Consider the following 21,741-nt stretch of genomic DNA (forward strand, 5'->3'; position numbering starts at 1 on the left):
TCTCAATATGTTAAATATTTTAAGTAATTATAATTTGATTATACTTATATGCTTATTTGATCATAACACGATTATCAATTGAAGCCTATGGAAATCCTCTAATACAGAAATATAGAATTTATTAAGTTATTAAATAGGAAAAATTATATTTTTTAACTAATAAAAACTCATTGATTAAACTATCTTATGTACAATATGGTTTATTTGTATTTATATAAATAATATATAAAGGTTCTACAGATGCTTTTAATGAATACATAAAGTTCATTTTATATTTTTTTAAAATATTCTACATAAATATATATTATTTTATTTTGTTATTATATCGTTGTTCAATTATTATTATATAGTTCTTTAATTTTCTATTTTTATATTTTGTATTAATTACGTTACTTATTTAAAAAACATAGATTTATGACATTTATGATTTTCATTTTGTGAACAGTTATACATATAAAAATAAATAGTTTAATTATAAATATCATCAACTATGACTTAAAAGAAATAATTTTATTAAAAATTATTAATGCTTATTCATTATAAGAATTGATTACAAAAGTTTTTATTGAATATTATTAAACATGATATATAACATAAAGCAGAATTTTAATAAAAATAAGGTATGGTTACGATTTAAATAATTTTATCTGAACTATATTTATCACTAAGAAAGTAAGTTTTAAGAAACAAAAAAAAATTATACTTATTATAATGAACATTTTATGGACCATCCACATTTGTTGTGCGCGCTAATTTATTGTTTGCATGTTTTTAAAGACGATCTATGAATAATGTATTACAAAATGATTTTTGTTATATATTAAAAAGGTTTCTAATATATCCCAGATAAAAGCTTAAGAGGCATAAATCAATTTTCTAGTTTTCATCGAGAAAAAAACTAAATAATCTAATATTTTACATCTTCTATAAATGTATTTACTTTCCCGTTTATCAAATTTACTCATCCATTCTCTCTCTCTCTCTCTCTCTCTCTATTGTTTAGCTCACTTGTTACATTAAATGAACAAAACCAACACAAGCATTATCGAAAGCGATATTGTCAATTCAATATTTCTTTCAAAGCAAATGTTATATTCCGATTGATAAAATGATTATTACACTATTACACTTTTAACATTTTTTTTTACAAGTATCAAACAACATTTTTCATCATTGAATGATAAACGAAAGTATGTATTTATTTTCATTGATATGAGTAGTCACACATTTTCAGATAAAAAAAAATTTCCATTCTTGTATCCGAAAGCCTCCGATTGTCTCCGAACGTCACCGAGGCTTACCCCCAAAACGGTAAAGTATACGCTTTACTCCCTTCCAGGGTGTGTCGCCTTCCGTCTCTGTATCACTTGGTAGATACCCGGAACGAGAATCGGCAATGGGGTGGGGTGCAAGAACTGGGGCGCGCACCCGCGGTTACCAGTGCTGGTGGAGTGTAAGTGGCGGCAGCAATAGCGAGCTCTGGGCACAGTGTGAATGTGAACTTGTCGAAGGGGGAAGGGAGGGAAGGCGCCAAATTCATTTGGAAATCGAAGCGCAGCGCAATGCTGGAGTTGAGACCGTTTTGTGACTCTGTGATTTGTGTCTTCCTGAGTGCAGGTGTTAGTGAACCGCACGTGTGTGAGCGTTAAAAGCAGTAACAGCAGCAGTGGCGACGGAGACTATTACGAAAGCCAAATACGGAGTCAGGTCATGGTCTGATTTGCTAGGACGGGTACATTCATGAACTTCTACTACCCTGACTCGTCAAGTGAGTACCGACTCACTTGGTCTGGTGGCTTTTGAATTTCTAATCGCTTGAGCGACGCTAAGTCGAAGGTCGTTTTTTCTTCGAATGATAATATTTTTATTTGAGCTTTTTTGTTTACTTTTCTCTAGCTCGCTCTCGAATTCTCGCTTCATTGATACACTTTCTCGTATATCGATCGTTTCTAGCTTTTTAGATTATTGAAAAATGCGTAGTCAGTTAATAATTGATGCCGAATACTTTCCTTTGCCTTTCTTTCTCATTTGCTCCTCCCTTCTTCGTTCCTATTTTTTTCCTCTCTTACATGTAAAATATTTTCATTTGAATAAAATGGTGGGAATATAATGGGTGCATAGATCGACTCAACTAAATATGTATATTAAATGATTCGTATGTGAAAAATCGAATCTTATATGGATAAATATAATTTTTGAAAAACGTTGTACCTCTATCTTTAAAAATGAATGAAGTTAAAATTCCATATAAATATTTTTTTGTATAATTACAAAAAAATTTGAATAAAAATATTATGGTTCTGATACATATCTACAATAGTTCTGATACACCGAAAGAATGAGCTTTGATAAATTTAAGATATACTATCATTCTTTTATTAAATTAACAAAAATAATTTTCCGAATTATAATATTCTTCATTATTATTTCCATTAACTAAATTTCATCATTTAAATAAATATATTAAAGAATGAATATATTTGTTTTTACATCTTTAAGCAATAATATAATTTTACAGCTCAATGTATAAACTCTTTGAAATATCAAATTGACTGTTTCAAAAATCAAGTAAAACAAATATTTTTTCCATTTTCATTAAGTCATATTTCTATTAGTGTTAAGATTCATTTAAACATTGCAATACATTATATATAATTGACCTTGATAGTAAAATTTAATATAATTATTAATTGCAAATGAAAACAAAAAAATTAAAGCAATAAAAGAATTCTATTCATTAAATCAACATAATAAAATTAATTAAATGTAAATTCAGTTTGATATAAATTAAGTTAATATTTTAATAAAATATTGATACTTTGATTTTGTAGTTATCTAAATTTTTTAAATTCCATTTTAGAGATTCATAGACATCATAAACAAATAAGGTAACAATGTAATAGATAATTTTTAATTTTATTTTGAAAATCAATGTTAATTATATTTTACTATCTCATTTTTAAAAATAAATTTAATTAAAATTTGATGCGCAGTTAAATTAGTAAAACATAAAAACATTAGTATCTCTTTTTATTAGTATTTTTACTACACTAAAAATAACGAATATTGCACATAATTTAAAAATCATGGCATGAATATAAAAAACAATCAAAATGAAATAAATTAATTCAATTTTTTAATATCTTATTAATAATCAGTTTTAATATACTTATTTACATAATATAGCACACAAAGTAATATATAAACATAAAATGTAATATTTAAATCATTGAATTGAATTATAAATGTTTTAAAAATTTTAATTTTTCTTGAAATTCCAATGTTAAAAATTTCCATTTCATCTGTGTATAATGTATTTATTAATAAAATAAAATAAACATCGATTTTATAGAAGATATTTGCTTGTTTGGAGAATTAAATTTTATTCATTCAATAATGTTCGATATTCTTTATAAAGTTATTCTTATTAATTGTAGGATTCCGAAAAGGAACGAAAACAAAGAAGATATATTCATTTTGATGTAAATTTTTCTTCTTTTGTTTTAATTATTTCCTAGTTGTCTATTTTAATTATTTTAATTTTATCTAATTTTATAAACATAATATAAAGATAATTATAAATATTGTTAGGCCATAGTATTATGTGAATGTAAATATATATTATCTTGATTTGGAATTTATGTTGATAATCCTTATTAGCAATATTTTCATAGAACAAATATTCATTAATAACATATTAGTACAAAAATGTTTACTATTTGAAAAAATGTTATACTTTATCTGAAAATATAAATTATATGCTTAGTAAAATCGCCATATTAAATTAAACCTCTTTAAATAGCTGTGAATGATCTAAATAAATTGTTAAACAACATTGTGTAAGTAAAAATTTTTTTTGTATAAAGTAATGAATATTATTCAAAAAAGTGTATATTTGTTATATTATATTGTTATATTATATATTGTATATTTTACATAAAAATTCGTCTGATCTAAGATATTATTTTACTAGATATTTAAGTATTTCAAACAGCTAATTGGTACATCCACAAATTATATTTTATATTGTATTATATCTTTAATATTAATATATATATCTATATTATGAGTTATGAAATAAACAATTTTTTATTAAATTTTTATGTGCTTCAATGTTTGATTTAATATTTACATATTTCATTATAAACACATTTATATTAAATATTTAAATGTAAATATTTTAATTTATTATAGTAGATCATTATAATATTATTTTCTGAGGATTGTTCATAAAATTTACACGTAAATATTAGATGATTTACCAAAATAGTAAAAAAAATATAAAGTATAATAGAATCATATAAAATTATATTTATAATCTTTTTATAATTTATATAATAATTCTATTTATAATACCATGCAATATTATTGTGCAGTTTTAGAATAGAGTTGTGAATATTTACCAGTGTATGAGTTCCAGTATGAGTTGAAAATACGGAAATTATGTATACTTATTTTTGTATAAACGCTATTTTTATCTAATTAAATATAAACTTTATGAATTTATATTTTTGAAGATCAAAATATTTAAAAATATTTTTAAAATATGGATTTATAATGTATAGAACTCAATCAACTATTGATTCATTATATCGATTCATTATATACAAACTAAACACAAGCTTATTCACTGCAATGTTTTCCTTTTTTTTACACAATATTTTCAAAAAATGGTTATGTAATTATTTTCGATTTTTCCTATAAGTATTTAATTTGTAATTGATATAAATATATGTATTTTTCTAAACACTATAAATATGTGATTGATTCATGTTATTGTATATTATATAATTTATATTTTGTATATTATTTTGCATATTTGAAACTTTGAACATAAAAATATTTATATATGCTATCAACTATTTAATTGTTAATTGAAAAAAAACTTTTTCAAGAAAAAGTTATAAATATGATAATAAAAGAAAATCGTTTCTTCGATTTCAAACAAAAATTACTTCTAAAAAAATATAGTTTTTTCTATAAATCCTTCAAATAGGAATGTAATTAAAAATGTGTAATTAATTAGAATCCGTGAATGAAATATTGAATTTAAAGTTAGAAAAAATGGATACCCAGCTTTTACTTTAGACAATTTATAATTTCAATGTCATTCCTCCTTTGTTATTATCCATATGATATTACTATATAATTTTTAATTGTAGAAATTATTTATTTAATTTTTCACTAATATACATACATTTAATTGATTATTAAAGTTAGTAACATTCCAGTATTGCCTTAAAATAACTTTCTTAAACTTTGTATAAATATACATTGACAAAAATAAAATAAAAATTTCGGTTATATTTATGAATTCACTTTTATTTTAATTGTTCACTTTATGTCGAGGATTTAAATTTATTTAGTTAATTACTCAATATTTGTTTGATTAGTAGTAGTAATAATGACAAAATAATGAAATGAAAAAAGAAAGGTTTTTAAATTATTACTAATGAATAAAATATTTAAAATATATTTTAAATATAAATTATATAATTATAAAAATCTTTGGTCATATTAAAAAAATAATTAATAAAACGTTTAGACTTGTCATCGATACTTTTTCTGAGTGCAAATATGTGTTATTATTTTGTATTATATAAATATGTTTTTTTTATAACTTGCTAAATATATTTATATTATATATTACAAAAAAATATACATCTATGAAATATAAAATATCTTTCTTTTAAAAATAAAAGTTCTTATGAAATATAAAATACATTTGTATACTATTAATGCTTTTCCCTTCATTTTTTTTTTAATAACTAAAGAATTATAATTACATTATGTATATATAAAATTAATAAAAATTTCAAAAATTAGTCAAAACTGAAATATTGTCCATGAAATATCTATCATTATTTAAGGTAAGTTTATAGACTATGCAATCAGTGTTTCTTGGTAATTTAAATTAAACTTTTTTTTTTCAATAAATTGTTCAAATGTATTCAAGAGTGTTAATGTAAAAATTAGTTTTACTGCTAAAGTTTAAATGAAATAAATCATAAATATATTTCCATTCTTGTATATTAATATTTCAAACTAAAATAGTGTAATCATATTTAATAGATTAAAAAATATTAAGGCATGATAATATCCTTTGAACCGAATGAATTTGATGTTTTTATTCTGTACAATTGCTATATTAAACTTATTTTAGAATTTGATTTATTTTTATTAAGTGATAGTATCTATTTACATATACATTATAAAGATGTACTATTGCTGTTATTTAAACTGTTTAAAATGAAATATAATAACTCGAACCAGTACAAAAAATAAAAATGAATAAAATTAATATTAACTTTTTATCTTTTAAATAGTAAACTATAATTAATACCGTCATTAATTCAATTACTTATTTTGTTTTTAGTGGATATGTGGTGCTGATCGAACTGATGGAATGGGGCCAGAGTCCTATGGAGTTCGGGTAGTCCCGTCTCCAACCCAACTCACCAGACCTCTTCAAGATCGTTATCATCACTGCACCTGTGAGAGACATAGAAGATCCTCTCTCAGACGATGGAGGCCTCTAGTGCTCAACGATATAAGGAAAAAGAGTCAAGAGTACACAGGCCTTGTGTTTTCGACAAGGTATACGAATATGTAATACGGATGTACTGAAATCATGTATCACTGTATTGAAATCATATTTCTTGTCTAGAAAATTATGAAATTGATGTTTAATATTTTCAATTAATATTAAAAAATGTAATCATTTTTTTTTTTAATTTTTATTTATGTTTTTATTAAAAATGATACAATATATTATATCTGTATTTTTATAAATATTTATGTAATGATTCTTCTTAATGACAATTATTGGACAATAGATGGAGGGGCTGGTGCGGGAGATGCAAGATTCTGAAAATGGAGTACCTGTACGTAGCCAAAAATTATTTCTTACTTCAATCCCTTCAGCATTTATGGGTGGGTGTCATGGATATTGAATTGTGGCATAGATAAATAGTCAATAAGACCAAGGCATTGTAATAATCTCTCTTTATGTTCCAGGTTACGATCTCATCGAGTGGTTGATGGAGCGGCTCAATATTGAAGAATCAGGTACAGAATCTACTCATGTATGAAGGAGAATGCTTCCATTTACGTGTTATCTGAACTATTAAAGTATGCTCTTTCTTGATCTTATTTTTATTCAGTAACTTTATATTTTATCATATTTATTTTATAATTATAAAATCTATAAATCACTTTATTTGAAGACAATATTTTGTTCTTTTATATCAATCACTCTAATTAGTTATTTAAAATAAGTTTTAATCAATTTAATCAAATGATATTATTACTTATATCACAATTTAATTGAAAATCTATTTCTGTTGCCATGCTAAAATTAAACAAGGTATGAAAAGGCTAAATATATTAATTGATGGCTATTTATAAATAATAGCAATTTTATACATAAATGTATAAATAATATAATATATAAATAATTGAAATCAAGAAATAAAATGAATTTTTAAAGATAGCACACTGTTTTAGTGTATAAATCATATTTGATATATATTTACAGTATTGTACTTCAGTACATCTATCCTCATTCTTAATTCATGCTTTGAAAAACACGATTATGTTGATAGTGGAGGCTGTCCATATTGCTAATCAACTTTGCCAGTATGGTTACTTCTTCCCAGTGAATGACTCCAGAACTCTTACTGTAAAAGATGACAGCTCTCTTTATAGATTTCAGGTACTTTTTGACATTGCTTATCATTATTTTTAGTTCAATTAGTAATATCTTTGTTTAAGTTAATTCTATAACTATTAGTTTTTTTATGATTACAATGTGATATTACTTTTATTACTAATTTTGTTTCATTGTACCATTAATTTATTTGTCACAAATTATCCCTACATAATTAATAAAAATTATATTATTGATTTTCATTAAGATATTGTTATTAAAATAATGTATCATTTTTATATATATATATTATAATATATACAAAAATATAAATTTTTTTAAAATGTAGACACCATATTATTGGCCATGGCAACATCGAACACCTGATAATGTAGAATATGCAATTTATTTGGCTAAGCGTACTTTAAGAAACAAACAACGCCATGGCCTCGAAGAATATGAAATTGTACGTTGACACTTAATAATCAATCATATATAACTTATATATTTTTGTTGACAATAGTTTTTACACAATACAATTTTTTAGGAGGCTTTAAATAGTTTAAAAAGAAATTTACAAAATAAATGGGACATCATTCAATTGCAAGCAGAGGAACAGGTGAATAATTCTTTGAAATTGGCTTTGATAGATTTTTAATTTATTTTGCAACTTCTTCATAAATACTTAATTAATTAAAATGATACGGTTTTTTAAAATTCAGATACGATTATCCAAGGAGCGTAAAAAGGGTGATAAAATCGTTTGTGATTCTCAAGAAAGGGCATTCTGGAGAGTATATAGACCTCCACCAGGATGTATGAGTAGTCTTGAAGTAGTACCGGTACCAGCAAGGGCACGACTTGGTTTACCTCGTGCCCCGCCTCGAAAGCGTACTCTTAACGATCTACAGCGCGAGGTGAGTGAAGAGCGACCAATATATTAAGAATCAAATTGTTATTTGTTTATATTATTATTTATTTAAGTTGAAATTTCTTAATATTTATTACAAGATAGTTTGAAAAAAAATTTTTTAAAGTAATTATTGTTTATCACAAACTTAATCTTATCATGGATATTTAAATATTTCGTTTAATTTATATTTTAAATTTCTTAAAGTAAATAAAATTTAAAGATTTATGTGTTATTAAATAAAAAATAGCAACGAAACTGTAATTATATATAAAAATATTATATAAAATGGCTTAATATTAATTTTATTTATACTATAATTTTAAATGATATAATAACAATTATATAAGTTAAATACAATAATATTTGCCAAGGCAGGTATTAAGTTTCTAAATAAAATTATTTTATAATGCTGTGGAGAGCTCTTTAATACTGTATTACATTGAAAAACTGATTGTTGATAGCACACAAATATATTGAAGCAACATAAAATGAATGTGAAATAATAATATATAGTTATATAATATATTAATTACTTACAATTGTATAATATAATGACTTATAATAAATTATTAAAAGTTATTTATGAACGTTAATTGCATATTAAATGTAAAATATTTTATTTCAATAATAATTTGATAATTTGAATATTTATAGTTAAAATTTTATTTATTTAATGGTAATTCATCATAATTCTGGAAATGAAAAGAATTTTTTATATATCAATCAATAGTTTAAATGATGCAATTGGAAGATAATTTGAAAATTATTATAAGATATATAAATATAATTCAATTTTTATTTTAAAAAAATGTTTTTGTTTTATTTATAAGAAAATATTGTTGTACATATTACCAAACCATAATTATATATTAATTTTGTATAATTTTTGCACTATAATTTATTTCATGTGCTTATTTTAATTTGATCTACATTTTTTTATTTGTTGTAAAGTTAATAGACTCTATTTTTTCTATTAAGATGGATAATTGAATAACATGAATATTCCTGGAGTTTTAATATCTAATAGTGTTTGGAATTCCAGTCACCAGGATGGTCAGAAGACCAAGGTGGTTGGATTAGACCGTACCACCGGTTTAATGGCGAAAAAAGGGGGGGGGGATGAGTGAGAGGTTAATGCATCAATTCAGTATAAACACAATCAGTTTTAGTGACTTTTATTTAAGGTTATGTTACATTGGTAGTTGTTTTTACCGATTATTGTGAAATTGTTGAGCTCGTCGTGATTCTGACAGTTGGCAATAAAAACTGTAGAACGTCGTCCGGGAGTGCAAAGTAAGACTGGTCTGGTTGTACTGGGCACGCTTTATTGTACTACCGAAACGTAACAGCGACCTTTACAGAGGAGAAAATCGCAAGAGTTGCGAAGTCATGAGCGCTCTCATCGGTGATCTTTGCAGGGGAGAGAGTCGCAAGAGTTGCGAAGTCATGAGCCCTCTCATCGGCGATATTTGCAGGGGAGAGAATCGCGAGAGTCCGGGAGACCATGGGAGCTCTCATCGGCGATGTGGTAAGAATCAAGTTGCAGAGACCTGACCGATAATACCGGCGCAATGCCGCAATGAAATGAAATCTAACAGTATTGGCGCCCTCTTCCGCGGTCTGATAAGAATCAAGGTGCAGAGGCCTGACCGATAATGCCGGCGCAATGCTGTAATGAATAATAAATAATGTAAACAAATAAGTATACCTTGCTCGGATTCCCGTAGCAAACGAGTAGAACTTTTAACTGTTGTGACTTGCACTATTGCACTTTGACTTACTCAACAAGACTGATTTGCTTCGACTTGCACCGATCTTTATATACAATTTTGGAGATTTAGTGTCTAGCACTAATACCTTTGGTGTTACAGTGTCCGAGCTTTCTCGCGTGTCTCTAGAGTTTCAATTCTAGAAAAGTAAGCTCTGGCCGGCTCGAGGCTTTTGCGTAGTTGCTACGCGGATATATTTCAGGACTTTCTTAGGCAAAGGCTTTAACGTTTACCGAGAATTTTCGTAGCGAATTTTTCTAATATTGCGAATTATAATGACTTTAAATTTCATGGAATAAAATTTTATTGTTGGGTGCGTCAATCCTGAACAAATAATAATTATAGATTTCTAATACAATACTGATTTTTCAGGTTTAATCAATGTTGTCACTTAATTATTACTAAATGAATATATTGTATAAGTATTTCACGTAAAAGAATAATTATTTGTTATTACAATTTTAATAAACTATAGCCTTTGTATTTATTATTTAATAGGTAGATCTTTTGCGGAATAATATTACACGTACAAGAATAAAAGCTTCGGTTGCTATTGAAAATCTCCAAACGCATTTTGACACATACATAGAATATGATCCAATGATGACACAGCCTCAACCTTCTAATCCATGGATTACAGATGATCAAACATTTTGGCAGCTCAATAGTTCCTTGTCAGTATACATTTTATATTCTATAGTGGTAGTATTATAGTATAAATTTCTTTGACTGAATCATTGGATACACTTCCAGGGTTGAAATTCCTATAGACAAGCGTGTTAAAAGGTGGGGAATATCAATGGAAGAATTAATGTCGGATCCAACAGGTTTACATTAACTTTAAAATGCTTTTTATAGTTTCATAAATAATTAGAGTAAATAAAAACTTATTTATTATTTAGGCCTGCAAGAGTTTACTAATTACTTACGTAAGGAGTATAGTCATGAAAATATAAGATTTTGGTTGGCAGTAAAGGATTTGAGACAGAGTTATCAATTAAAAATAAATGATAAAGTTATTGAAATTTTCAGGTGAATATATTTTGCAGTAATAGAAACTTTTTTATAATATAATTTTAGTTAGTTGATAATATAACTGTTAAGTTATATAATATATAATTTATTGATTGCAGAGAATTTTTGGCACCTGGAGCTCCTTGTGAAATTAATATAGATGGTAAAACAATGGAAAAAGTTCATCAAGAAATGAATTATCCAACCAGGTTTACATTTGATGCTGCTGCTGAACACGTGTACACTTTACTTCTAAAGAAAGATTGTTATCCTAGATTTATTCGTTCTGATCATTATCGAAATCTTTTAGCTGCCGGTGTGCAGCCTTTACAAAAAAAAAGGTATAATTATATCAATTACAACAATTTAATCATGCATTTATAATATGCAAATTATTAAATTTATTAAAAATCTTTATATTATATGAGTATGCATTGGGATTTTTTAGAAATATTATTTTACATTATATATAGATCAATTATTTCGCAATTAAATTTAATACTTTTAACTTTCATGAAATAAATATTCACAGTATTCGCAAAACTTTCACATTTTATAAATAAATTCAACTGTAAGTGATACTTATTTTTCCATAAATAAAATTATTTGTTATTTTAAGCCTTTTTTATTTATTTGATAAAAGTAAAATTAGTGAATGGAAATAAAAAAATATATATTTTATATATGAGATATTCAAGATTCTATATTTATCCTGCTTAAAAGATAAAAGTGACCTCAGATTTATCTGCAACAATACATAAGAATTTTTAACAAATTAAATATCTTATTAAAGCTTGGGATCATATAAAATAAGCCTCAAATTATTTCAAACACATTCTTTATTCCTTTTAAATAAATGTATATTTACATTAATTAGATTTAAAATAAAGTTTTGTTAACCTTTCTGAAATTTAACAGATTTCTTAAAATAAATAATAAATGTTCGATATTAAAAAAAAAATAGAAACAATGATGGAATCAAGTTTTATGTAATAACAATTGTTATTTCTGGATAAACTAAGATTCTTTGGATTCGTTGGCCAAGGAAAGAAAAAAATTTCTTCGAGTATAATAACTATCCCTGGGGGGCTATCACAGCAGCAACAGCAACTTCAATACCAGCGACGAAGAGGCAGTGACCGAAGTTTGTCAGGCTCAGCTCATGAGTTGGCCATGTGCGGTGTAAGAGATTCTGCTGTGAGACACCAAGTGCCCCATTCTCATAGTCAGTCAAATTTAACCGATATTCCATACAGGTATGGTTATTCTGTTCTTCTGTATTTTATTAGCACCTCTATTTGTGTAAAATCGAGAAAGGTCATCAACGGTATACAATACTGATATCATTGTTCTAAATTAACATGGACAAAAATTGGTTATCGAAATTTTTTTTTTTAATAAAAGCAATCTTGAAGCTGGAAAAATGTTTATAACGTTAATAATCTGATCATTAACAATTTAATAAATTAGTAAGAAAGTTGGTATATTATTTTAAAATTTGCTATTTTTACACAATACTTTTTAATATTATTTAGTTTTGTAATTTATGAAGTAATTGAAATATGAAATATAAATATTTAATTTTATTAATTATATATGGTAATATAAAATTGAACTTTACCTTGAATGGAAAATATACAATTGTAAATACCATAAAAAATGTTTTGTAACCTAAATATATTTTAATTTGCAGTAAATTTCTTAAATATACGAATTAATTTAATAATTAATTAAAAACAATTAATATAAGCTTTTTAAAATATATTAATTTAATTTAATAAAGTGTTGAAAATATAAATTCTTAAAATTATTTTGTAAAAAATAAATATAGATTTTTTGATGATTAACAATAATAAATTTTTCTAACTATTAATAAAGTATTATGAGTAAAGTTCAAATAATTTTTTAAACCATTATTTACAAAATTTTTTCGAATAAACTAATATAATAAAGTATTGAAATACAAAGTATTAATTGTAAAAACCTGGTCAACTACAATTTGTTTGAACAAATTTGCTAAGTATCTAAGTTATATATGAGTAAAAGAACAAATTACACAGAATTTAATGTGCTATAACAAGTACGTTTTTTATTCATTAAATATTTTCAGGGGAGATCTGGATTTTAAGATTCTTTCACGGCCTAGTCCAATAAATATTCAGTAAGTCGACAGAGTTGCACAGAATTTTCAAATTGTCACCAATAATCATTTTCTATTGATTCTGTATATATTTTTATATATCGTTATCATATATCATTGCCTATTGATTATCTATATATTTTTTGTCTATTTGTCTCTTTCTGTTTTTCTTCTTACCTTTTTAATTCGTTCTATTACACTATTTAATTTATACTTCTTTCCTACTCTCTACCTATCAGGCATTTATAGAATTCTATTGCGTGTACATAATTCGTTTAATATTCTGAATATTTTGCTGTAAAGAAAGTATTTTAACTTTTATAATCTATATAATAAATTATCCGCTTAATAAAGATTCTTATTAATGTTGAACAGTATTGCAATAAAGCTTATACATTTTGTATATACATTATATAATATTGGTCCTGCTACAAATTTTCTTTTACTAGGTATAATGCTTATTAGATTTAAATTTAAATGAATAATTTTCACGATTAACGCGTTTGTCGTAGTATTATTCTAATAAGACCTAAAATTTGAATAATTAAATTATCAAAAATATAATTTGATTAGATATAAATACATCTTATGTATAGTTTTTATAGATTTAAAAAATTTTTATTAATGTATATTTCAGACGTGTATTGATACAAATATTATATTATTAAAATTATTCTTAATGATAATAAGTAGTTGCTCTTGTTTAAACAATTATTGTTAATAAAGTTTTCAATATTAATATTCTGATTGAAATATGAAAATGTTTATAATAAATTTCTTTAACTTTATATTTCGTTAATTTTTAATTTACAATGTTTACATCTAGATGTGTTTGGAATTCCAGCCACCTGTATGATCGCAGATCACGGTGGGTGCATTAGACCGTACCGCCGGTTTAATGGCGTTGGGGGGGGGGGGGTTAATGCATTAACTCAGAGTAAATACAATTGGTTTTAGTGACCTTTATTTAAGTAGTTGTTACAGTATTGTAGGTTTTCTTTATTGTGGTGAGAATTGGAATGTAGTGACTAGGCAGCTGATTATTAAGTCGAAACATCGTCTGGGAGTGCAAGCTTTGTAAGGTAATAATTTCAGGTCTTATTTTATAGTCACGTATCGTGTGAGTCGCGCTTAAATCACATTGGACATTAGTTGGCTCGTGGAGCTTCGACGCTTACGACAATACTCGAATAGTACCAGGCGAATTTAGGCTCGCGAATGATTAGGTGCTTGACTCGGCGTGAGAATTGACTGAGTAATATTCGGCTCGTGCCGGTGGTGGGGATTATTACGAATAGTTGTCGCCCTCTTTTGTGGTTTGATCAGAACCAATTTATTGTGGTGTGACCGGTAATGTCTCGCAGTACTAATTTTAGACTTAGGCAGGGGTCTACTGTCAGAATCGGCGCCCTTTCTTGCGGTATGTTATGGACTCATGTCAGAGGGCTTTGTTGATACGTTAGATGTGGGTTGCGTTCTTTTCGGACAGCGTGATCGGTAAGATCTCGCCCTGCTAACGAGTATTAGACCGGGCTCTATCAATAAATATGATAGACGTAGGCCGGGATGCGGTCACGAGAAATAGGCGAGGATTTACGACAAGTGTGAATAATATTGATAGCTGGCCAGGAATAACAATAATAATATACCTTGCAGGGATTCCTTCAGACGAGTTCGACTTTCACAGATATTACTGACACTAGTTTCACTTGAGTAATTCAACAAGACTGTTTTCTTCTCCGTTCGTTGCTTTTTAAATACGATTGCGTATATTTGGTGTTATGAATTCTTGGAGGCTTTAGTGAATTCTCTGGAAATAAGCTTTGACAACTTCGAGAAGCTTCCTTTGTTGCTATGCGGACAAAGTGCGCGGCTAAATTTCCAGTGAATTTTTGTAACGTATAATTCGAATATTGCGCCTTAATCTAAATGTGATATATCGGAATCGTATTTTAACAAACAATAAATTCTTATTTTTTGTTGGGTGGTTCAATCCTGAACAAGATGTATAATGAAAAAGTTTAAATATATGTAAAGTAATGTTAAAATATTAAAAATGAAGATAAAAAATAACTATAAACAAATTATTTAATAATATACTTTTTTATAGTTTATGTGCATCAAAAGTGTTATATTCTGAATAATGTTTGCTGTGTACAATTTTTTAATCGTTTAACATAAATTTTAGGTGTCGTTATAAATATATATATTTTCTATATTTAAATTTATTCAAATATTATTTATTTTGGACAGCATTTTTTTAAGAAATATGTTTTATGTAATATACATTTCTAAGGTATCTAAGACAAATCGTAAAAGTCGAATGGATCTTAGGTATACGACAATAATAATGTGATTATAAAACAAAACGAGATTTCATAAAAATAAAATAATTAAATTATATTAATCGATGTAGAGAGAGTGAAGTAGGCAGGAAAGTTCGAGTCATAAGATCTGGAGCGTTGCTCTCTAAACTCAATCGTATAATTAAGTTTATGTTGTCAGGGATGTTGGTACACTGGAAGCAGCAATTCGCCATATGGACGATGTGTGTCCATGGGATGCAGCCCCCGCAGATGCATTGATCGTGCAGACGTCATCGGATGAAACAGCCTTTTCAGATTCCCTCGGGCATTTCACGTCTGCAACTCAAGGTGACCAGCAAAACAAGATGCAGTCATCGTTTACAAATTCCTCACAGCTGGATTTACGCTCTTCTTCATCTGATGTAAGCATTGCTATAGCAGAAGTCTCAGAGACATTGCGCAAGACAAGTGGAATTAGTGAATACCGAAGCCATCAGCATATGCATGATAATCATCATCATTTGCAACGGCAGGAAATCAGCGGTAGCAGTTCTGCTCCCATACAACGTAATTACTCAGTTAGCGCAACTCATACAAGCGTTAAAAGTGCTAAAATCAAGCTTACTGAGGCGACAAGGACTACTGTCTCTACGTACAATTTTCCTTCACCCCAGCATTCCTTTGATCTATCATATATTGCTCTCGTTCCAGCAGAAATATTCTGCGACCGTCAGCAGCTTCAGCACGAGTCTTCGAGTGTCAATGAACTACCACATATGCACTCTTTTACTATCGTACCCGATGAAATTGAACAAGATCAAACTAGGTGAGCTTCCGCATTTAGATTTTTAATTTTATTGAATGAGTATTACATCTAATGCTGCTGTTACTACTTGATAATTCTACTCCCAACGTTAATTGACTTTTATTTAATTTTTCAAAACATGTTAAAGGATAATTATTTATTTTATTAAATATTTATAAAAAATTTAGTTAAAGCATAATATTTTTATTTTATAATTGATTCAATTATTTATAAAATTTATAAACAATTTGTATTATTTCAAATGATTAAGGAATCAAAATATGTGTGTGAAAGTACATTGTATAGCTTCCATGAAAATTAATTTAATTGATTTTAATTAATGAAAAATTTTAATTTTACAAAAACCTTTATTTTATAATGTAGCATACCAAATAAATCTTTTGTAGTATCATTATAAATTTAAAAAGTACTGGGCTACTAACTTTTTTTGGTTAATAGTAAAATTATTTTGGAGTTATTTTGTAGATAAATTTTGTAAATGACTTGAAAAAGAACACTTAAAAAAAATATCATACATATTTTCATTTCCTTAAAAATATTTTAATTACAAAAACTGACATGAACAAATTCGTCTCAAACTGGTTTATATTTTAGGACTATCACAAAAGCTCCATTAATAAGTATAAGTGCAATTGTGGGCGATCTTCTGGAAGACTTAGAGTCATCTACGGGAGCGAATAAGGAGACAAGAATAGAAACACCTGATACGAGCAACGATTGTGTTTTTATGAGCGAGCCTGCTACCCAGTTCCAAAGCCTACCCGAGGTTGAAGAAAATAAGACGAGAGAACAAATGATAATGTCGATTTCGGAAGAAAAATTTGAGACTTATCATTTCACTAGAGAATCAAATGCTCGACAAAATAAGGGTGAGCTTAAAGACGATGACGCAACAACTGCTACTGAACCATTAACTTTTCAAGAGCAGCCAGACAATAACGTTAATGAAGTTTGTCCATGGGAAGATGAGTAAGCCTCGTATTAAAACAGATTTTATATCTTGCTAACCAGTATCATAATCTTTTCACTAAAATTAAAAATTTTAATATCTCACGTTTAACTGTTATACTCAATAAATAGTACTTATTACAAATTCAATGAAAGTGGAAAAAGAATATTCTAAGGCTTCCAAAAAAATAACAATTTCACTTATCATTTATTTGAAATTTAAAAAATGCATAATTTTAAATATTTATGAATCAATTAGATAATTAAATTTTATGCAAAGAAATCTTATTTAAAATTTGTTTACAACTTATACAGTTTCTAGAACATTTTTAATATTATAATTTGTTTATATATTTATTTTTTTTTAACTATATAACACAAATTACAAAAATATAAATTATAAATATTTAAAAATAATTTAATTAAAACAAAAATGATTTTGGACATTCTGTTATATTATAAAAATTTTCTACAACGTATGATGCTTGCTAATCATTTAAGCATCATATGTGACCATAATTGTACTGTGCTTAATATTGCGATTTTCCAGTTAAATTTTCATTTGATTAGATGTAAATGTATATACTGATATATATTTACACGATAATAATGAATAATAATAACATTTCGAAAAGGTATTGCAAAAATTTTGTATTTATGAGATTATATTACATATCTTCATTTTCTATTAATAACAAAAAAATATTCACTATAGAATTATTTAAATAAATGCTGTAAAATAAAGTAAACTTACATATGATCTTTTTTTCAGAGAAAATTGTAAAGTGGACACACCCTACATAAAAACCTATGCAACTTTAGGTTATTTGTAAGTCTTATTACATGGTTTATGTTCGAAAGATGACTTTCAAATTTAATATTTTCATTTTCCTCCAATATTTTAAACTCAAATATCTGAAATTTTTGCATAAATTTTTAATATTATACTGTTTTCTTTAAAATATATTTTTTCTAAAAGATATTTGACATGCAGAAAAATAGTTCATTACAATATTTGTGTTTAAACTAAAACTATATCATGTTATAATAAAAATATTTAGAGTCATATAATTATGAAAATAAAAATAGTTGTTTAAATATTGTATTACAAAAATGAAAGGAATACAATGTATTAAAAGAAAATAATATGTTGTGAAGGTGATTCTAATTTTTTAAAAACCTGATTAAATAAAGTAAATACACAGCACATCATAATAAACAGTTTTTCTATATATAAATCTTGGAATCTTAAATGCATACAGATTTTCTTAATAGAAATATACTGGGTAACCATTCTAATAACTTTTTCATGATATTAATACATAATATCTTACTATGAAGTTATCGTTGTCGTTATTGTTATTGTTGTATTTATGATAAATATATTATATTTATCATTAAAGTGCCATATTCAATCTTGATGTAAATATACGATATTAGATATATATTAATACGATAAATAGAGCATAGATGTTGATAAACATGTATAATTAATTATTAAAGATTTATATAAAATTTTTTTTTAATTTTTTAGAATACGTTTCAAAGAATTCTGTCAATAATGAGCCCATTGACCAATACTTTGAATCGCTTAAATTTCAAATTCAATTCAATTTCAAAATATATTTACAATAATATTTGTATATATAAAATAATGTCAATATAAAGATTATTTTATTATTCATAGATGCTTTATATTTTCATGCTCGTATTTAGAAAAATTAACATAAATATATATTACAATATTTTAATAGTAAAAAAAATGAACTTTTAATTAAACTTATTAGAAATAATAATTTAGTCTTCTCAATAATTATTTATTGGTATTAATAATTTATCGATAAATATATACTTTTAGTTGTATGGAATTTTATCAGAATGTCCTCTAGTTCACTATCGATATTTTATGGTATTTCATATAGTCTTATATTAAATATTGCAGTAAATGTAATATTGACGTATACTGAAATTTAGATTAAAATATTATAACAGACCTGTTAAACCTGTGAATTTTAGAAAGTCATCGATATCGTGTAACATGATTTTCAATTCAATAGCGACAGAATTTATTAATGCATAACTTATATGTATTTATAAATATATTTTTGTATATTATATATAATATCAATTTTTAAATCTATGAAAAAACAAGTCGGGAAATAAATGTTCAAGTTTACAAATTCTTAATAAATAAAAGAAACGAAAAATTTGAAAACAACAATTCTTCGTCAATAATATACTTTTCTAAGCATTATTTACATTATATTTATTGGGTTATTCCCAAATTTAAATAGCATATTAAAAAAAAATTTTTTTTGATAGTGGATTTATATAATAAATCAATTGTAATTCAATATCTAAGATTTTTAATTACTTATTAAATTTTCTTCGAGACAGCTTGCTGTATAATAACATTGACCTATATGTTTATTAAATATTCATAATTTAAAATATTGTAAATTTATATTTTCAAGTGTATATATAATTTTGAATGTTATTGGGGTTACATATATTTTGAAAGGTATAATTGAGTTTAAATATTCGGAGGAAAGTATATCTACAATGTAAAAGAAAAAAATCTTGTAATATAGAGAAGTTATGAACAACTTAATTTATAAGAGTAATAACAGAATAATTTTAATAGGTTACTTAAAAATGATTTCTACATAGAAAGAATATAATGATTGAAAGTAACGGTATAAAGAAAAAATCAAAAACGGAAGAAGAAAATCATATTAAATTTTGAAGAATCATTGAAAGAATGTAAATAAATATTAAGAACATTTAAATCAAATTGTGAAAAAAAAATTTATTCATTATCATAAACACTCATTATTTTATTGACTGGTGTGCTTAAAAAAAGGTAAACTTGTTATAACCAAAGTAAACATATGTATTCATAAATGTACAATTGTACAGTAAAATATACAATAAAAATGCTATAAAAATAAATTTTGAGGGGTCACATCCAAGTTTATAATATACATTTTATCTTCATAAAAAACTTGAATTAAAAAACTGTATATTATCTCCAAATTATTTAATCACTATTTTGGATACAATAATTGATTATTTATAAAGAAAACGAACTTTAATATTTAATGTTTTAGTATTGAATATTGATCATTGATTATTGATGCATCATTGATGTACAATAAATAAAGTGATTATTATAAAAGAGTTTGGTTAAGAAGCTAATAAACATAAATTTTCATTAAATAAGTTTAAGTAATATTCAATTTTCGTAATATTTAATGAGCTGAGTGCAATTTCTATAACGTACAAATTGAAAGGATCACTTTATTATGTGTAAGATCAATTTATGAAAATGTTTAGATTTGTAATAATTAAAATACTTAAATATTTTTAATAGAAAATTAAAAAAAATTTAATATTATTTTGCTTTATCATTATATTTTAATTATGAAAACAATGAATTATTCACTTTTAAAATCAATTTTTATATTATTTTCATAAAAGGCAAAAAGAATATTTTTTTTCGTTAATTATTAATATCAATAATTTTCAACGTAGCGTAGATAAAAAATCGTGCATAGATTAATTTGAAAACTGAAAGTGTATCTGAAAAAGTATATCATGGAAAAAGCAATGTTAAATAATGAAATACTTGCCCACTAAAACTCTTTATCTTGAGTGTGTATCCCTCGCTATTTAAATGAGACAACTAATGTACATGATTATATCAATAAAATATTAGAAAAAAAATGTTAAATCGTCATTGACTGTCGTTATTCACATTTTCAATCTATAATTTTGTACGTATTATTCCTTTTTCTGTCAATCTTTGATGAAAAGAATCAAAAGTATAATACAAATGTGAATCAATCCTTTACGATTGTAAAAAATCGATGAAATATATAAATTAATTGTGCAAACTCTTTGTTATTAAAAAATATTGCGATAAAAAAACGCCATAAAATTAAATGAAAATTTTTACCGGAAATCTATTTAATTTTATTTTAGTTATTTATAAATTTAATAAAATCTTATAACAAAATTAAATAATGAAATTACGCATATGTAGTGAAATGCATTGATAAATTATTATAGAATTCGAAATTTACCGCTTATGTATACTTTTAATTAATTGATATAAATAATTTTTCATAATCTTCATTCATTAAAAAAATTAATTATTAGTTGATTAGAAAATACA

General features: G+C 25.3%; 1 protein-coding gene across 1 annotated transcript; it reads left to right on the plus strand.

Moving 5' to 3' along the window:
- The first annotated feature begins 1,564 nt into the window (after nt 1-1,564).
- LOC105366873 (uncharacterized) lies at nt 1,565-18,454 on the plus strand. Its single transcript, XM_011505464.1, has 17 exons — nt 1,565-1,768; nt 6,377-6,597; nt 6,837-6,933; nt 7,018-7,068; nt 7,605-7,714; nt 7,998-8,114; nt 8,196-8,267; nt 8,371-8,565; nt 10,829-11,004; nt 11,084-11,157; nt 11,233-11,362; nt 11,464-11,685; nt 12,367-12,600; nt 13,455-13,505; nt 15,990-16,616; nt 17,211-17,585; nt 18,337-18,454. The coding sequence occupies exons 2-17, from the start codon at nt 6,526-6,528 to the stop codon at nt 18,395-18,397; spliced, it is 2,664 nt and encodes an 887-aa protein (XP_011503766.1). The 5' UTR covers nt 1,565-1,768; nt 6,377-6,525; the 3' UTR covers nt 18,398-18,454.
- Nucleotides 18,455-21,741: the final 3,287 nt, after the last annotated feature.

Source organism: Ceratosolen solmsi, unplaced genomic scaffold (genome assembly GCF_000503995.2).
Source record: "Ceratosolen solmsi marchali unplaced genomic scaffold, CerSol_1.0 scaffold80, whole genome shotgun sequence".
In the NCBI taxonomy this organism is placed as follows: Eukaryota; Metazoa; Arthropoda; class Insecta; order Hymenoptera; family Agaonidae; genus Ceratosolen; species Ceratosolen solmsi.